The sequence below is a fragment of the Brassica napus genome, chromosome C4, assembly GCF_020379485.1.
Source record: "Brassica napus cultivar Da-Ae chromosome C4, Da-Ae, whole genome shotgun sequence".
Lineage (NCBI taxonomy): Eukaryota > Viridiplantae > Streptophyta > Magnoliopsida > Brassicales > Brassicaceae > Brassica > Brassica napus.
Window position 1 is genome coordinate 37860631 of NC_063447.1, and position 16732 is coordinate 37877362.

At 36.5% G+C, this 16732-nt stretch overlaps 2 protein-coding genes and 1 pseudogene across 2 annotated transcripts; 1 reads left to right on the plus strand and 2 right to left on the minus strand.

Annotated features, from left to right (window-relative positions):
• Positions 1–1158: 1158 nt before the first annotated feature.
• On the plus strand, positions 1159–4766 carry LOC106384306 (annotated as a pseudogene).
• A 2725-nt stretch (positions 4767–7491) lies between these two features.
• LOC106428632 lies at positions 7492–10027 on the minus strand. Its single transcript, XM_048754205.1, has 6 exons — positions 9643–10027; positions 8924–9315; positions 8702–8828; positions 8304–8609; positions 7973–8188; positions 7492–7898 (listed from the first exon to the last, which is right to left on the minus strand). The coding sequence occupies exons 2-6, from the start codon at positions 9313–9315 to the stop codon at positions 7590–7592; spliced, it is 1350 nt and encodes a 449-aa protein (XP_048610162.1). The 5' UTR covers positions 9643–10027; the 3' UTR covers positions 7492–7589.
• Positions 10028–11343: 1316 nt separating this feature from the next.
• LOC106384308 lies at positions 11344–15810 on the minus strand. Its single transcript, XM_048754206.1, has 3 exons — positions 12935–15810; positions 12311–12848; positions 11344–12213 (listed from the first exon to the last, which is right to left on the minus strand). The coding sequence occupies exons 1-3, from the start codon at positions 15093–15095 to the stop codon at positions 12042–12044; spliced, it is 2871 nt and encodes a 956-aa protein (XP_048610163.1). The 5' UTR covers positions 15096–15810; the 3' UTR covers positions 11344–12041.
• Positions 15811–16732: the final 922 nt, after the last annotated feature.

Genomic DNA, 16732 nt, shown 5'->3' on the forward strand with positions numbered 1-16732 from the left:
TATAGTTATTCGGCTACATATGGTTTCTCGACTATAGTTATCCGTTCACATATGTTTTTCGATATAGTAAACAGACAGACCATTCGTCCGTCGTCGTCTCCGGGAACCTCATTTCTTCTCTTCTTCCTCTTCATACTCTCTCATCTTTTTATTTTTTTTCTCTCATCTTTTTCTTCTTCTTCCTATATAGTATCCTATATCATTCCTCACCAGACTGAAATAAAGGCGAGCTGTTGCAAACGTGAGGTGACGGCGTGACGGTGAGCCTGAGAAGAGGAGAGGTAATTATATTGTGACAGCGAGCTTGAGCAGATGTAGTGGTGTGACGGCGTGACGATGTAACGGTGAGATGGTGCGACGGTGTGACGGCAATAGAAAAGAAGGGAACTTGAAAATTTTGAAGTGAAAAAGAGAGGAGAGATCAAGAGATATAAAAAAATTTAAGAAACTTTAAAGAAAGAGATAAAATGAGAGAAGTGGGATCTGTGGACATAGTAGAAAGAGATAAGAGAGGAGAAAAGAAAGAGGAGGGAGAGAGATGGGATAGAAGGGAGATAAGCTTTAGGTTGTAGTATTCGAAGAATAGGGGTAGAAGAGTGATTAAAAAAACACATAAGCAGAAAAAGCAAAAGTACATAAATGCAAATTACGTAGTTGTTTGTATATGGACTGCAATTTCTCTTTTGTTAACTTTATGAGAATACATAACATTAGGTGTGGGCATCATAACCCAAACCCGAACCGAAGTAAACAGTTCGGTTCGGGTTGTGACAAATATCTGATCGGTTATCATTTTTACCATTTTCGGATAACCAAACCCGATAGATTATTACCCGATAACCGAACCCACCAGAACATAACCAAAACTATATTAGCCTAAGACCACGTCCAACGGAGGGGCTTAAAGGAGGCTCTTAAAAAACCCAAAATAAATAAATGAAAAGAGGAAAAATCAAGAGAACGGGTGTCATACATGTCCTCTTTCTATTGGTCATCTCTCTCTCTTTGTTGGTTTTGTTTTTCTGTCCGAGAACTCGTTGTCGTCGTTGCTCTCGTTCTCCCAAATCCGTCCGTGAAATCACCTTGAAGCCTCGTCACCGTCTCTGTTTCTTTCTGATGACGGCGCCGTTAAATTCCGTTAGGCGATCGTCGGAGAATATGGAAGGTACCGCAAGCTGGGACGTGATCGAATGGAGTAAACTCGGTGTAATGCTCTTTTAACTTTCGCCTTGGGTCCCCAAAATTTTTGAAAATTTTTATATGTAAATAGGCCCCCAATTTGTAAAAAAAGAATTTTTAAGCCCCCAAATTTTTGAAGTCTTTAGTAAATGGTCTTGGGCCTCCAAACTCTCAAGGCCGGCCCTGTCGAATGGAGTAAACTCGGTGTAATGCTCTTTTAACTTGTCAAATTCTAGCTTCTCTACCGCGTATTTCTTTACCGAATTGAGCAATTAACATGATAACATCTTCTTTGTTGTTGTTCTTGTTTGTTATTGGGTAAATCGATTGAAGCCTAATGATATACTATTCTCTGTTTTTGTTGGAGGATCAGCCAGCTTCTTGGTCAAGTTATTTTTCAAACCTGGATTGCTTGCTGGAATCTGAGAGTATCACATTCGAGACATGTGACTTTGGTCTTGTAAACGATGTAGGTGACCAATGATATATTCACCAAAGAGGACAGTGAGTTTCTGGTGAAGCATGGGGCTCTTCGATCAGGGCTGTTGAAACCGGTGGATGTCCACACGCTGCCATACGTGAAGACATCAGTATCAATCTAGGTCCTCTTGAGGAGTTATCAAACTTATTCAAGACTGATTTGCTTCTTTGTGAATCGGGTGGAGGTGCGGTTCAGATTTATATCCCATAGGTTTCTGTTTTCTGAAGGATCAAATGAGATTGAATAGATTTAGTGTTGTGTGTTGCAGATAACTTAGCTGCTAATTTCAGCAGAGAGCTAGCTGACTATATCATCTACATCATCGATGTATCTGCTGGTGATAAAATACCACGTAAAGGTGGTCCTGGCATCACTCAAGCTGATCTTCTGGTAAAATTTATGTCTGTTTAGACTCTTTGCTTGCAGTGATGAAGTCTATATAGTAAGGTGATATAAGCTCTCTTGTGGATTTTTGAAACTGCAGGTGATAAACAAGACAGACCTTGCAGCAGCTGTTGGGGCTGACTTATCTGTCATGGAAAGGGATGCACTACGCATGCGTGATGGAGGGCCATTCGTCTTTGCTCAGGTAGTATGTTTACATCACTTACATAACCCATAGCTTAGTGTTAACAAAAGGAGCCTTTTGTCTGATTACTAAACTATTTTTCCCGGTGAAGCATGGTCGTGGGGTCGAGGAAATTGTCAACCATGTCATGAACTCGTGGGAACAAGCAACCAGGAACAAGCGCCACTAATGGGTTCTTAAGACCCAAAAACTGAATAAAACTCTTAATTACTTATCTCGAACTCGGTTTATGTTATGAAGCTTATGTATCTGTTTGTTGTTGTTGTACTCAAAAGACAGTAAGAGAAATAAGTGTTTTAGAGCATGTGAGACTCATTACATTGTGGTTTTATCACTTTCTTTAGAATCTTTTAGTCTTTTCTTCTGATCTGGGTTTTCTTCTCTCTGTTAACTTTAGCTGTTTGGTTGCAGAAACTCTATATTGCTTAATGTTGAGTTTGGATGTTAATGGTTAATGCTTCTGCTTTTGCTGTCTCTATATTGCTTAATGTTGAGTTTGGATGTTATTGGTTAATGGTTAATGCTTCTGTTGTTTTCTTGGTCTGCCCCTGCAAGCAAGCAAATGTGTGTTTGAAGTCTTTGTTGGTCTTGGTTTGTTGTCTTTGTGTCTGATCTTTTTTTTTTGCAGGTGGAAGAAGAATACATGTGAGACAAGAAGACATGAGAGTAGACACAAGAAGATATGGGAGTAGACACAAGAAGACATGTGACTACTGATCAGTACTCTGATTTGTTTGAAATTTGAATCATGCACAACGCCTTTGTATAACTGTATATCGTAAGTTGTGATTGCATTATATGAGTACACTTGTGACACAAGAAGACGCAAATAAATGTATGTATCCGAACCTTAATCATTATGAATGCAAATACAAGTCTTCCAGTAATGCAAATACAAGTCTACATATGTGATTACACAAGAAGACACTTGTGATTCAAATACAAGTACAAATAGTTTTCGCACAACCGGAATCAAACCAAAGTTTACAAGTGGATTTTACGTTTCGTACAGATATGCCTTCAAATTTCGGCAATATGATGAGCATTCGGAAACGAGTTCGTGATAAAACAAAACATCAACAATTGAAAGCTGATTTGGTTGTGAATATATGACAAAAAATTGGAACAAACCAAGATTTCAACTAATCGGTTTTTTCTTGTTTACGATTTGTATTTGTATTTTTTAATATGTTGTTATGTCTTTTTTATTTAAATTTTTATGTTCTTTCATGTTATGAAATTCAATCATTCAACTTAAAAAAAAAAAAAAAATTAAGAACCTCAATGAAGTTCTCCAATTGAACAATGAGAAATTAAAGTAGACTAACAAAGGTTCTAAAACTTCCAAATCACTAAATTTATCCCCTAATGTTTTATCCCCTTTCCTTTCTTAAAATCATCAAATCTGGAAACCCTATATACTCTGCCCTTTTCAACAAGAAGGCAATCACAGGTAAATTTCAACTTTTTTTTTTAATTTATCTGTTTGATAAAGTTTTTTTTTGAAAACCGTTTTATTGTTCAGTTTGATTCTCAATTTTTTTTTTATTTCTTAAGTTAGCTTATGTTTGTACGATGATTAGAAGTTAAAGTTAGGGAGATTCGATGGTAAACACTAAACAAGTTAAAGTTAGAGTTAGATAATTCAATGCTAAACAAGTTAAAGTTAGTGTACAGTGTCGAAGATTGAGTTCCATGTTTCGATGATTATCATGTCCATGTTGATTTACTTGTGATATCGATGAGCAGAGAAGTTAATATGATTTCTTTCTTCCTTGCTTTGATCCATCATCACAAGTTTGTTTTTGTAACCACGTTTTTGGTTCTCGATGAACAGATGGGTTCATCATCAACTCCCAATGAAGAAAAAGTTAACCGAGTCACATGAAAATGAAGATGAGTTCATGACTCATGATAGTGATCAAAGAGGCAAAAGGAAACAGAGTGGTTCAGCTGACACTATGTCTTCCGAGGTGAGCCCATGAAAATGAAACCCATCTCTTTCCATATGTATTGTAAAATCCCATGGTAATTAATTATTTTGTCCTCTCTTTTTTATGTGTGGTTGACTCAGTACACTGTTTGTGTTGTGGAGGGTACGTAAACGAGATAGTCCAAAGACAGGTACAAGTATGGGTAGTTTTACCTTTGCTCAATGAAGTCAAAGCCTTTAAGATTGGTGTAAGATCAGTGCTCGGTTCTGAGGATCAGGGCCATGTTTGCATCGATCTGATGTTCCCAGTGATATTGAATGGGGAATCATATTGGGATAAGTATAGGTAAAGCCTTTGGATTTGCCATATTGGTCGATACTCTGCTGGTGTTTTAAAAAAAGAATAATGTGTTACTTGGCTGACTGTTTTTCTTTACATGTGTATATTATCTGTATATGGACATAGAGCTCGACTCATCCTAGCTTTGTATTTTACATATAAATGATCATTGTGTGTGTATGTGAATGCTGTTGTTTCGTAATCTTTTATTTGCGAGTATGATATATCAGTTAAAGTTTTTTTAGTTAAGACCGACCAGTGATGCGTGTGTGTGTTTGTAAGGCTACCGACACCTTTGTTATTGATCATTTTATCTTATTTGTTTGGATTCACATTGTGAATCAGAACGTGAAACAAAATAGCATATCAACGTAAATATCAATACCACAAATTCTCAAGGATTCTGCTAATGAGAAACCATGCTAAATATGAACATGAGTCTCATTCAAATATTTCTGATGTTTTTCTCAGGGTACCTAGAAACAATTTTATCTATCACTCTTCCATAAACTTCTTAACATTTTTCAGATGTCTATATCCATTAGCTAACAACATAGTCAAATCAAATTTTGATAGTTGCATAATTATAACAAATTATATTTTTAAAATCATTCCAGATCATTAGAATTAATGGATCTTGAAAAAACTTAATGAATAATATACAAAATTACTTTTAATAGATTTTTCTACATAGACTCTATATTCATTCTACAAAATAGTAGACTTCCTTTTCAATTTATATATGTAAACTATTATATAGATCTACACTTTGAGTTTAGCTTAGCAATTGCAAAATTCATGGGTTAGTTTCTGTATTTTAAATAGTTTTGATTTTATACGTGTGGACTTCTTTTATAATCTATAGTTTGAAAATTTTAGTATTGCAATTGACCCTAATTGACACAGGATTTGACTTTCAAAAGTAAACTTCAAATACAGTCTACATTTTTAGATTTTTTTTTGGAAGAGATTAGTTTTGCAATTGACCCGAATTGACCAAAGATTTGGCTTTCAAAAGTAGACTTCAAATGCAGTCTACATTTTTAGATTTCTTTTTTGAATAATTTAGTTTTGTAATTAACCAAGTTTGACTTTATACGAGTAGATTTAAATGGAGGTCTATGAATTGGTACAAGTCTACTATCAAATCTGATGGGTTAGTTTTGTGTTTGACCAAAATAAAATAGTAAACTTCATATACCGTTTACTTTTTTTCTTCTAAGATTAGTAGACTGCATATGAAATCTACCGGTCTTTTACATTTTAGTCAAACACAAAAGTAACCTATTCAACGAAGTCAAAGTTTTGGTCAAATGAAAATCTTGCATTTTGTAGACTTCCCGGGAAATTTACATAATGTAAACTTCCGATGAAGTCTACTATAAAAAGTCAAAAGTTCGGTCAAATGAAAAATTTACCTCTTTTACGTAGACTTCTTAGTAAGTCTACCTAATTTTTTTTTCTGTTTTCAAAGATAAAGACGTAGACTTCTAGGAAAGTCTGCGTTACAAAAAAAATAAGTTTGGTCTATTGGAAAACTAAGATGTGTGTGACAAGTAGACCACATCGTAAGTCTATACATATGCGTAGACATACAAACAGTGTACTATTGCGACACAGATCTGAAAAATTACGAAAACCATGTAAATAGTTTTTTCCGGTGTAAAGCTTGTTTTCAATCTTTTCCACCGTCCAAACTCCAAATATGAACAAAAAGAAGCACCTTTGACGGTTTTTTATTGAAAAAACTTGAAAATATGAAGTTTGTGTTTATGAAAATGAAAGTTATAATAGTTTTTAGATAAATACTATTACACAAGTACGATTCTTATCAATGCATTTCAAATCTAATTCGTTAACTAGCTAAATTAACTAAACAATGAAATAATTAATAACAATGTAAAAGAACAATTATGAACGTATGGTAATGACATTGAGTTTTCTGAAAACAATAAAGACCATATATCATTACAAATATTTGGGTAAGCTAATTTTTGTTAAACAAAATCAAAATTTTGTTTCTCATGAAACAGGAGCTGTGTACAAGATTACACGATCATCAGTAATGTTAAAGTTAGTTGTCGCAAGATGAGTTGGAAAGCTACGTCGAAGGTAAACATTCATATCTTGAGTTTTGTTGGATATTGAGACTTATATTTACTTATACTAACCTAAAATACAAGTAATCGAATTCATTCATAACAGAACACTGAAACAAAATTAATACTCGTTTGTGTAAATTTTGTATCGACCTATCTCTTCTTAACTTTTCTTCTTTTTAACTTTCTTGATATGTACATGGTGTTTAGGTAACTTAGTATACAGTAATTTAAATCGGAGTCTGTAATTTAACAATTTGAATTATATTAAAATTATATCATTTTCAATATAATTTTTGACTTAGACTTCAATTGCAGTTTACATTTCACTACAAGAAAACACGTCATTTGCAAGGGAAAAATGCATTGCAATTCCGTTGCAAATCGTCATTTGCGAGCTATTTGCGAGGAAACACATTCCCTTGCAAATCCTTAGTCGCAAATTGAATTCGCTTGCAAAACGCTCGCAAATTTGCAACGGAATGACTTTCGTCGCAAATTTGCAACGAAAAAATAATCGTCGCACTTTGCAACGGAAACGACGTCGCTTGCAAAACACGCGCAAATTTGCGAGGAAATGTTTCCATTGCAGATTTGCAACGGAACCTTTTCCTCGCTAATTTGCGAGCGTTTTGTTTTCATCGCAAATTTGCAAGCAATATTTTCGTTGCAAATTTGCAACGGTATTCCTTTCCTCGCAAATTTGCAAGCAATATTTTCGTTGCAAATTTGCAACGGTATTTTGTTTCCTTGCAAATTTGCGTGTTCTTTTCCGTTGCACTTTTGCAAGCGTTTTGCGAGTATTTGTTTTTTCTAGCAAAATCTAAAACAATTTTTTTTTTAGAAAAAATTATAAAAAAAATTATTAAATTATCGAAAATATTACTGAAATAGAAAAAATTCAAGATTCGATACAAAGAAATACAAACACACAAAGTTTTAACATTCATAACAAAGATAGCAACAAACTAAATAGCATCAGATTCATCATCTCTAGAGTCATGAGACATGCCCTCGGAGTTGTGGGAAGAAGGCACATCTTCGGACTGAAGAATGTTCGCCAAGGTAGAATCTTTGGTAGCTAGATAACGAACAGCAGCACTCAGCCTCCCGATTTCATTTCCCTGGCTCTGAATCACAAGAGCTTGTTCCTTGATGATCTTCTTCAAAGACTGGTCCTCAGAACTGCTAGAAGAAGGAAAAGATGCAGAAACGGATCCTACAGATTGATTTAGAGAACCCACTCCATAAATTCGTCCCTTTTTGCGGGGAGCAAGCTACATAATAAAATCAGAGATCAATATCAAAGAAGACTTAAAAAAAATTGAGATTGACAGCAATAAAAAATTACCTCACAATAAATCTTGTTCTTTTCTGCTGGAGTGAGACCAACAGAACCGGTGCTCTCGGGATCAGCACTAGCTGCCTGAGATAACTCCTGAAATTTAGATGTCACGTCATTGTAGAGCTGCTCAGATTTGCCGTCAACGAAAGACCCATCCGGCTTTCGTTTAGTGATCTCGAGAACCCCAAGCAAATCAGGAATAGACTCTCCTGTTTCTTCAGCCTAAAATTAAAAAGATTAAGTCAAATCATTAAAAATTGAGATCACAACTTAAGAGATAATAGGCAACTTCACATCGCAACTTAAATGAACCAAGAAAAAAAAAGGGAGAACTTACAATAATTCGCGCACGGGCCTTGTAAGAAGTCTGACCTGAACGATGCTTAGACGGCCCATGTCCATCGGGGTCAGAGTAACGGGCTGCCCGACTATTGCAACTCCGGACTTCAGTGCCTGGATCTAGCCAATAAGTGACGAGACCAGCCCAAACATTTGGGTCAAACCAAACAGGCATAGCTGCATCACCTTTTACCCGCCACACTTTCTTTCTCCGACAAATTTGGCGATTCATTTGGACTTTCAATTTGGCCTCGAAAGAATCGCGAACCAGGCTAGTGAAACCAGAATCCCAATGATACATTTGCTGACATAAAAAAAAAATTAATAGACATTAGTAGTGAACATAAAAAGATTATTTTACAGAATTTTAAACTTTGAAAAAATTAAATGAATTACCGCAAAGGATTCAAACCAACGTCTCACGACATTCCCAGGGGTTTGCTTCCAACTAGCATGCGGTTCTTTGAAATCTCTTTCAAAGATTTGACGAACCGATGCAGCAACGCTCCCATCTTCATCAAACCTATCACAGAAAATTAAAGGCAATTGAGAGAATTAAATTATAAAAGTGAAAATATTATAATTAATTACAATGAAATATAATTAAAAAAAACTTACCAAACCGTATTTGGAGGGCGATTTGGATGCAGGTGAGGAAGAAGATGATGTCCAGGACTAGCCAGAATCATATTGATTGCCGCTAAATCTTCCAACGTCATTGCGGCAGCATTGGGAGCTGGAGGTGGAGGAGCTTGAGCAGGAGCGGGAGCTGGAGGAGCTTGAGAGGGAGCGGGAGCTGGAGGAGCTTGAGCAGGAGCAGGAGCAGGAGGGGAAGCTTGAGCGGGAGCTGGAGGGGAAGGTTGTGTCTGGCTGTTAGGTACAGCCGAGCTCTCAGCCATCTGAGAATTAGAAGAACTTCCCGGATTGCTACGACGGGATGAACTCTTCTTACTGCCATAACTCTTCCTACTACCAGCAGACAGATATCGGGTATAATCATTTCCTGACATCTGCAAAGAAATAAATATAAAGATTAATACAATAATTTAAAATTTTTAGTAACTGTAATTAATCAAAAAAATTAAATTCTAACAAGGACAGAATCAACACAAAAAAACAATAACCTAAAGTGATAACCAAAAACCACAAAAATACTTAGCATAACACTAAATAATCAAACCCTAACCACAGAATCACAATGTAAATAATTCAAACCCTAACCACAGAATCATAACCTAAAAAATTGAAAACCCTAACCACAGAATCATCATCACAAATCCATAACCTAAACTATAATTAAAACCTAAAAAAATAATAATGAAGTCAGATAGAGCAACCTTGAGGAGAGAGATCCGGCAAGGCTGAGGCGAAGATCCGGCGAGGCAGCGGCGAGAAGGAGAGGCGGAGAGAGAGAATACACGGCGAGGGAGAGGCGGAGGAGAGAGGGCACGGCAAGGGAGAGGCAGGGAGGAGCGACCACGGGGAGAAGGAGAGGCGGGGAGAGGCGGGGAGCGGCGGAGAGAGAGAATACACGGCGAGGGAGAGGCGGAGGAGAGAGGACACGGCAAGGGAGAGGCGGAGGGGAGAGACCACGGGAAGAAGGAGAGGCGGGGAGAGGGCGGAGAGAGGCTGGACACGGCGAGGGAGAGGCGGAGAGGAGAGACCACAGGGAGAAAGAGAGGAGAGGCGGGAGACAGAGAGGAGATCGGATCAGAGAGGTTTTCTTTTTATTTTTTCTTTGACGGCAGAGTGAAATGGAGAGGAAAGGTTAAGTGTGTTTATATATTAACCTAATTTCCGTCACAAAATCCTTGCAATTTGCAAGCGAATTGCAACGGTTATCCCTTGCAAAATTGCAAGTGTTTTGCGAGAGACTTATCGTGTTTCATCGCAAATCCGTTGCAAAATCTTTTTTTAATGTCTTTAGGTTTCGTTTGAGGTTTAGACAGGGGTTTCGAAGTGTTCTCGCAAGTTCCTTGCAATATTGCGAGGCTTTTGCGATGAAACCCTTGCAAATCCCTTGCAAAAAGTTTAATTTAGTGGGTTTTAGGGATTCATTTAGGGTTTGGCAAGTGTTCCGGAGAGTTTAACGCATATCCTATATTCTGATATTGAAAATTGTTAACGGAAATACTATATCTAATTTTTTTTATCAGATATTGTTAACGTATTTCGTAAATTTAGTTTCGATATTAAGTGTTTCAAATGTTAATGGTATATGTTTTCCATAATATTAGTTCAAATCTCCGAAATTGGGATTTTATAGATTTACTCTTTTATATACTTTCTCGAGTAAATCTATAAAATTATTTGTCGTACTACATTTAAAATGTCTAATGTTTCTATTAAGAGTGTTATATAACACTAAAAAGTTGATGAAACCCTAAAAAGCTAACACCGTTGCAAATTGCAACGACATTGCGAGCAAATAAGTGCGTACCGTTGCAAAGTCGTTGCAAATTGCAATGCTATTGCGAGGACTCACTTTCACACCATTGCAAAACCGTTGCAATAACTATATCTATCTTTTTTTGTATCGGATTATTATTAACGTATTTCGTAAGTTTAGTTTTGATATTAAGTGTTTCCAATGTTAATGGTATATGTTTTCCGTATCATTAGTTCAAATCTCCGAAATTGGGATTTTATATACTTTCTCAAGTAAATCTATTAAATTATTTGTCGTACTACATTTAAAATATCTAATGTTTCTATTAAAAGTGTTATATAACACTAAAAGGTTGATGAAACCCTACAAAGCTAAAACCGTTGCAAAAAACCGTTGCACATTGCAACGACCTTGCGAGCAAATAAGTGGATACCGTTGCAAAGTCGTTGCAAATTGCAGTGCAATTGCGAGGACTCACTTTCATACCATTGCAAAACCGTTGCACATTTGCGAGCACTTTGCGAGATTTTATGTTTTTTCTTGCATTTCGCTCGCAATTCCGTTGCAAAATCATATTCTAAAGAAAAAAAATATATAAGAAATTACAGCATACATGCGACATTTTATTTAATCAGACTCAAATTCCAGATACATTTTCACTATCACTAGTTTCAGCCTCATCGTTTGTGGTGTCATCTTCCTCAGTTTCAGCATCAAACTCATCTTCTTCCGAAACAGACCCTTCTGTGGAATCATCAACAATGACTTCTACTTCTTGGTTGTTTGGATCAATGTGTATGATATTCTCTGTTGATTCAGTTGGGACGGACATTTCAACAACTCTTTCGCCCTGCATTGCGACATCTTCAATTTCTCCGACAAATATACGTCCACGCGGATTCACTTTAATCACTGATAACCACATTTCACGTCTTTCTCTAATCCTAGGATATTGAAGAAAACACACTTGATTTGCTTGTGATGCAAGGCAATAGGGTTCGAATTTTGCATAGCTTCTATTTGCATTGACATCGATCACCCCAAGGTTATTTGTTCGGACTCCTCGGCCATTCGCTGGATCATACCAATCACACTTAAATAATACGCATTTTAAGTTGATGGTTCCCGGATAAGTGATTTCTATGATCTGTTGCAATACACCGTAGAAGTCAGTTTCACCTTGGACTTGGATTCCAAAATTTGCCGTTGATCTCTTCGAGCCGTGTGTGGAAGTATGAAAAGTGTATCCACGAGTAAAGTACATTGGAGCAGTAGTGATCTTAGCAACCGGTTCGTCAACAAATTCATACAACCATCGTGGAATTGGTTTGTCATGACATCCATTTTTCACCTGCTCAAAATATATAAATATTTTAAATAATTTATCTTAATATTTAAAAGACTAAAGGTTGTACGTACATAGTATTGTAACCACCTAGGATAATCTCGTTCGTTCAACTGCTCATAATCCTTTTCTTCTAAATCAGGATAGTGTTCTCGAATTTGTAAGTTGAATATACTGCAAATAAGAATGGTTATTTGTTAGGCGTATATGTAAATATAAAACCAAAGTAACCAACAACATATATATATATATGTTCAATTTGTATAAGTACCTTTCAAACTCATGCAAGTAGTCAATGTTTCGCATAATATAAACATGAGCCGCACGAGCATGTGCATGATCTTCCCACCAAACTTCTTTCATTTTGCCACCAAGTCTTCCAATCTGACAAAATATGTCAGGAATGTCTTTAACAAGATATGAAGGTGCAACTCCTCCATCGTCGTATCGTCTAGGAGCGGTCTTCTTCGTTATAACGGTTGGGCTAAAGTAGTAGGATGTGAAGTGTGAAGTTTCCACCGTAAGACTTCCTGCAACTATCGAACCCTCGACTCTGGCAAGATTTTTGGCAAACTTTTTGAGAAATCCCATGAATCTTTCAAATACATACATCCATCGGAATTGTACAGGACCCCCAAGAGCCGCTTCAAGAGGTAGATGAATCATGAGATGTACCATAACGTCAAATAGAGATGGGGGGAAGACTTTTTCCAGATTGCAAAGCAAAACAGGAATATTCTTGGCTAACAAATCGATCCCATCCTTTGTTAATGTTCGGGTGCATAGATCCCTGAAAAATGCTCCAATTCCTACAAATTCATCATCAAACAAAAATATTATTTCAATTAACACATACAATAAATTTATATACAATTTTAAAAGTCACTTTTATTACCCGCTATTGCTTCATGGACGTGTTTTAGTAATAGCTCCGTCATTGCGAATGGTAGGAGTCGTTGCATGAAAACGTGACAATCGTGACTCTTCATACCAGAAAATTTTTGTCCATTCTCGATGCATCTCGAGAATTTTGACACATAACCATCTGGGAATTTCACATCTGAATTTACCCATTCGAACAACTTTTGCTTTGCCACCCCAGACAATCTAAAATCCGGAACTGGTAATTTTCCTTCTCTTGTCACATGCAGCTCTGGTCTTGCACATAAATCCGGCAAATCTAACCTCGATTTCAAATTATCTTTACTCTTTCCCTTCACATTCAAAAGAGTGTTCATGATACTCTCAAAAACATTCTTCTCTATGTGCATCACATCAAGATTGTGCCTTAAGAGATGATCTTTCCAATATGGAAGTTGCCAAAATATGCTCTTCTTATGCCAATTATGAGATGTCGTATACCCGTCTGGCATGTTAGCTGGAATGTGCCAATTTCCCCCAACTTTACATGTCTCGTTAGCACCATAATAGTCAATTTCCTCTAACAAAGATGCTCCTGATTGCATTATTGGGGGAGGAGCATGGACCACCTTGTTTTTCCTAAACAATTTCTTGTTCTTACGATATGTATGATGCGGCGGAAGAAACCTACGGTGACAATCAAACCAACATGACTTCCTCCCATTTTTCAGCTGAAAAGCATCTGTCTTCTCCATACAATATGGACATGATAATCTTCCATGTGTGGTCCAACCCGATAACATTCCATATGCGGGGAAGTCACTTATGGTCCACATAAGCACTGCACGCATATTGAAGTTCTGCTGCTGCGAATAATCCCATGTCTCCTCGCCAAAATGCCACAACAGCTTCAGCTCATGGATCAAAGGTTGCAAAAATACATCAAGTGCTCGCTTTGGATGTTTTGGACCAGGCACTAGAATACTCAAGAACAAAAATTCTCTTTGCATGCACATATCCGGAGGGAGATTGTATGGCGTCAAGATGACAGGCCATAAAGAGTATTGCCTTCCAGACATACCAAATGGACTAAATCCATCCGTGCATAGACCAAGATAAACGTTTCTACACTCACTCGCAAAGTCGGGATATACGGTTTGAAAGTGTTTCCATGCCTTAGCATCTGAGGGATGTGTAATCTCGCCATCTTTCACCGAATGTTGGGCATGCCATCTCATCCACGCGGCTGTCCTTTCTGAGTGATATAAACGCTTCAATCTATCTGTGATCGGTAAGTACCACATACGTTTGTAAGGCACACAATTCCTTCCTGTGGTTTCTTGATATCTTGGCTTTTTACAAAATCGGCATCCCTCCAGATTTTCATCATCTTTCCAGAAAATCATGCAGTTGTCAACGCACACATCAATTGTTTCAGATGGTAGACCAAGACCCGCAACTAGCTTCTGAATTTCATAAAAATTATCGGCAGCAAGATTACCTTCCGGTAAATACTCATTAATGAGTTGAGCCCACGAATCCATGCACTTCTCATTTAGAGAATGATCACTTTTAATTGTCATCATCCTAGATGCTAGTGATAATCTAGAAAGCCCTTCTCTACATCCTTCGTAGATAGGTTCATTGGCAGCATCTAACATATTATAAAACCTTTGTGCGTCTATGTTAGGTTCTTCCCTACTACTATCAGGAATAGCAGCTTCATGCAATGCATCTGTAACCATATTGTGATATCTATTTCCATGTTGCTCATACCTATCTCCCGCATTATTTTCAAACATATTTTGCTCATACCCATCACCCGCATTATTTCCAAACATATTTGACTCACGAGGATCATAATAATTAGCATTATAACTTGGTAGTTCAAATCCCTGACCCGTACTACTACTTGATGCACCTTTCCCATGCAAAAACCATATGTAGTACTGTGGTCTAAATCCTCTATTATATAGATGCTTCTTCACAGTATCAATTTCTAAATATGGTTCGTTCTTGCATTTTACACAGGGACAGAATATTTTACCATTTTCCCTTGCAAATGGTTGGTTAGTTGCCTGTTGTAAGAAACCCCGTAGCCCCGCCCGATATTCTCTCGTCACTTCACCGGTATCCGGATCTCTATGATTGTACGTCCATGCCCGTAACGCATATATATCATTTCTGGACGCCATTTTTCTCTCAATTTTTTTTCTTTTTTCTTTCTTAATATATTTTTCTCTCAACTCTTTTTTTTTTTTTTTTTTAAATTCCTTCTTTGTACAACTTTTTTTTGTTTTTTTTTCTTCTATGTTTTACTAACTGATCACAGCTGCTATATATAGACATTTAAAAGATAATTGCAAGGTTTTTGCAAGGGATTTGCGAGTGAATTGCAACAGATATTGCAACGGTTTTGCAATGCTTAACAAATTTGCAAGGGATTAGCGAGGGAATTCTAACAACTTTGCAAGGGATTAACGTGGGCATTCTTTCCCTTGCAAAAATTAGTTACACATATAGAAAACGTATATCACCAACTTATCCGTTTTGCGACGGAATTTGCGAGGTTAATAAATTAGTTACACGAAAAAAAAAACGTGTATTATAAAACCTATCTGTTTTGCAACGAAATTGCAAGGAGAATAATTTGAAATGCACTTCGAATGCAAAATCCTCGCAAATTTGCAACGGTTTTGCGACAAGACTTTTCATCGCAAATTTGCGTCGGCTTTGCGTCGGTTTGTCATATTTCCCTCGCAAACTGGTCGCAAATTTGCGAGGAACTTATTTCGTTGCAAATTTGCAAGCGTTTTGCGAGGGTATTGTTTCTCGTCGCTATTCACTCGTAGTTCCGTTGCAATTTTGCGAGGGAATATTTCTGTTGCAAATTTCTGTTGCAATAGGCATGTTTTCTTGTAGTGTTTATAGATTGTCAGAAAAGTCTACACTTATTAGCTAACAACATAGTCAAACCAAAAATTTGATAATTCCATAATTACACATCTTATCTTTTGGTACTTATTCAAGACAATTATGATTACTTAACACACACTATGTAACAATAAAATCGTAAAAAACCTTAATGAATAGTACACAAATTCACTTTTAATAGAATTTTCTATGTAGACTTCATATGAAGTATACAACATAGTAGACTTTCGTTTCAATCTACTTATGTAGACCATAGACGTCTAATCTTTGGGTTGGTTTTTGCAATGACAAAATTCGCAAATTATTTTTTGCAATGACGTCTAATCTTTGGGTTATTTGAAAAAAGTTGTGATTTATACAAGTAGACTTTATAGGCAGTCTACTTCATAGACAATCTTCATTCTAAAAACGGTTAGTTTTGCAATTGCTAGAATTCACCCAGTATTTGACTTTCAATAGTAGATTTCATATGCAGTGTACATTTTAAATTTTTTAAAAAGTTCAGTTTTGCAATTGACCAAATTTGACTTTCGACGAGTAGATTTCAATGGAAGTCTATCAAGTTTACTCTCCAATTTGGCGGCTTATTTTTGTGTTTGACTAAAATAAAATAGTAGACTTCATATACAGTTTACATTTTTTCCTAAGAATAGTAGAAACATTTATTAATTTTTGGTCAAATTTTTATAATTTTAGTCAAAAACAAAACATGCTTTTGTAGAGTAGGCTTCATAAGAAGTCTAATAAAAGAGTCAAAGTTTTGGTCAAATGCAAAATTGACCTCTTGCAGATTTCCAGTGCAGCCTGCTTGATGCAGACTTTTAAGACTTTCGTTGAAGTCAACTATTAAAAGTCAAAAGTTCGGTCAAATGCAAATCTAACCTCTTAGTTTTTCGTA

Bases quoted from the DNA above. Each gene is read 5' to 3' on its own strand.
- LOC106428632 (XM_048754205.1), bottom strand. From the start codon at position 9,315: ATGTCAGGAAATGATTATACCCGATATCTGTCTGCTGGTAGTAGGAAG. The intron at 8,829-8,923 runs GTAAGTTTTTTT...TTTCTGTGATAG, and splicing joins CGCCCTCCAAATACGGTTTG to GTTTGATGAAGATGGGAGCG. The intron at 8,610-8,701 runs GTAATTCATTTA...TTTTTATGTCAG, and splicing joins GTTGGTTTGAATCCTTTGCG to CAAATGTATCATTGGGATTC.
- LOC106384308 (XM_048754206.1), bottom strand. From the start codon at position 15,095: ATGGCGTCCAGAAATGATATATATGCGTTACGGGCATGGACGTACAAT. The intron at 12,849-12,934 runs GTAATAAAAGTG...ATGAATTTGTAG, and splicing joins CGTCCATGAAGCAATAGCGG to GAATTGGAGCATTTTTCAGG. The intron at 12,214-12,310 runs GTACTTATACAA...TCTTATTTGCAG, and splicing joins TACTTGCATGAGTTTGAAAG to TATATTCAACTTACAAATTC.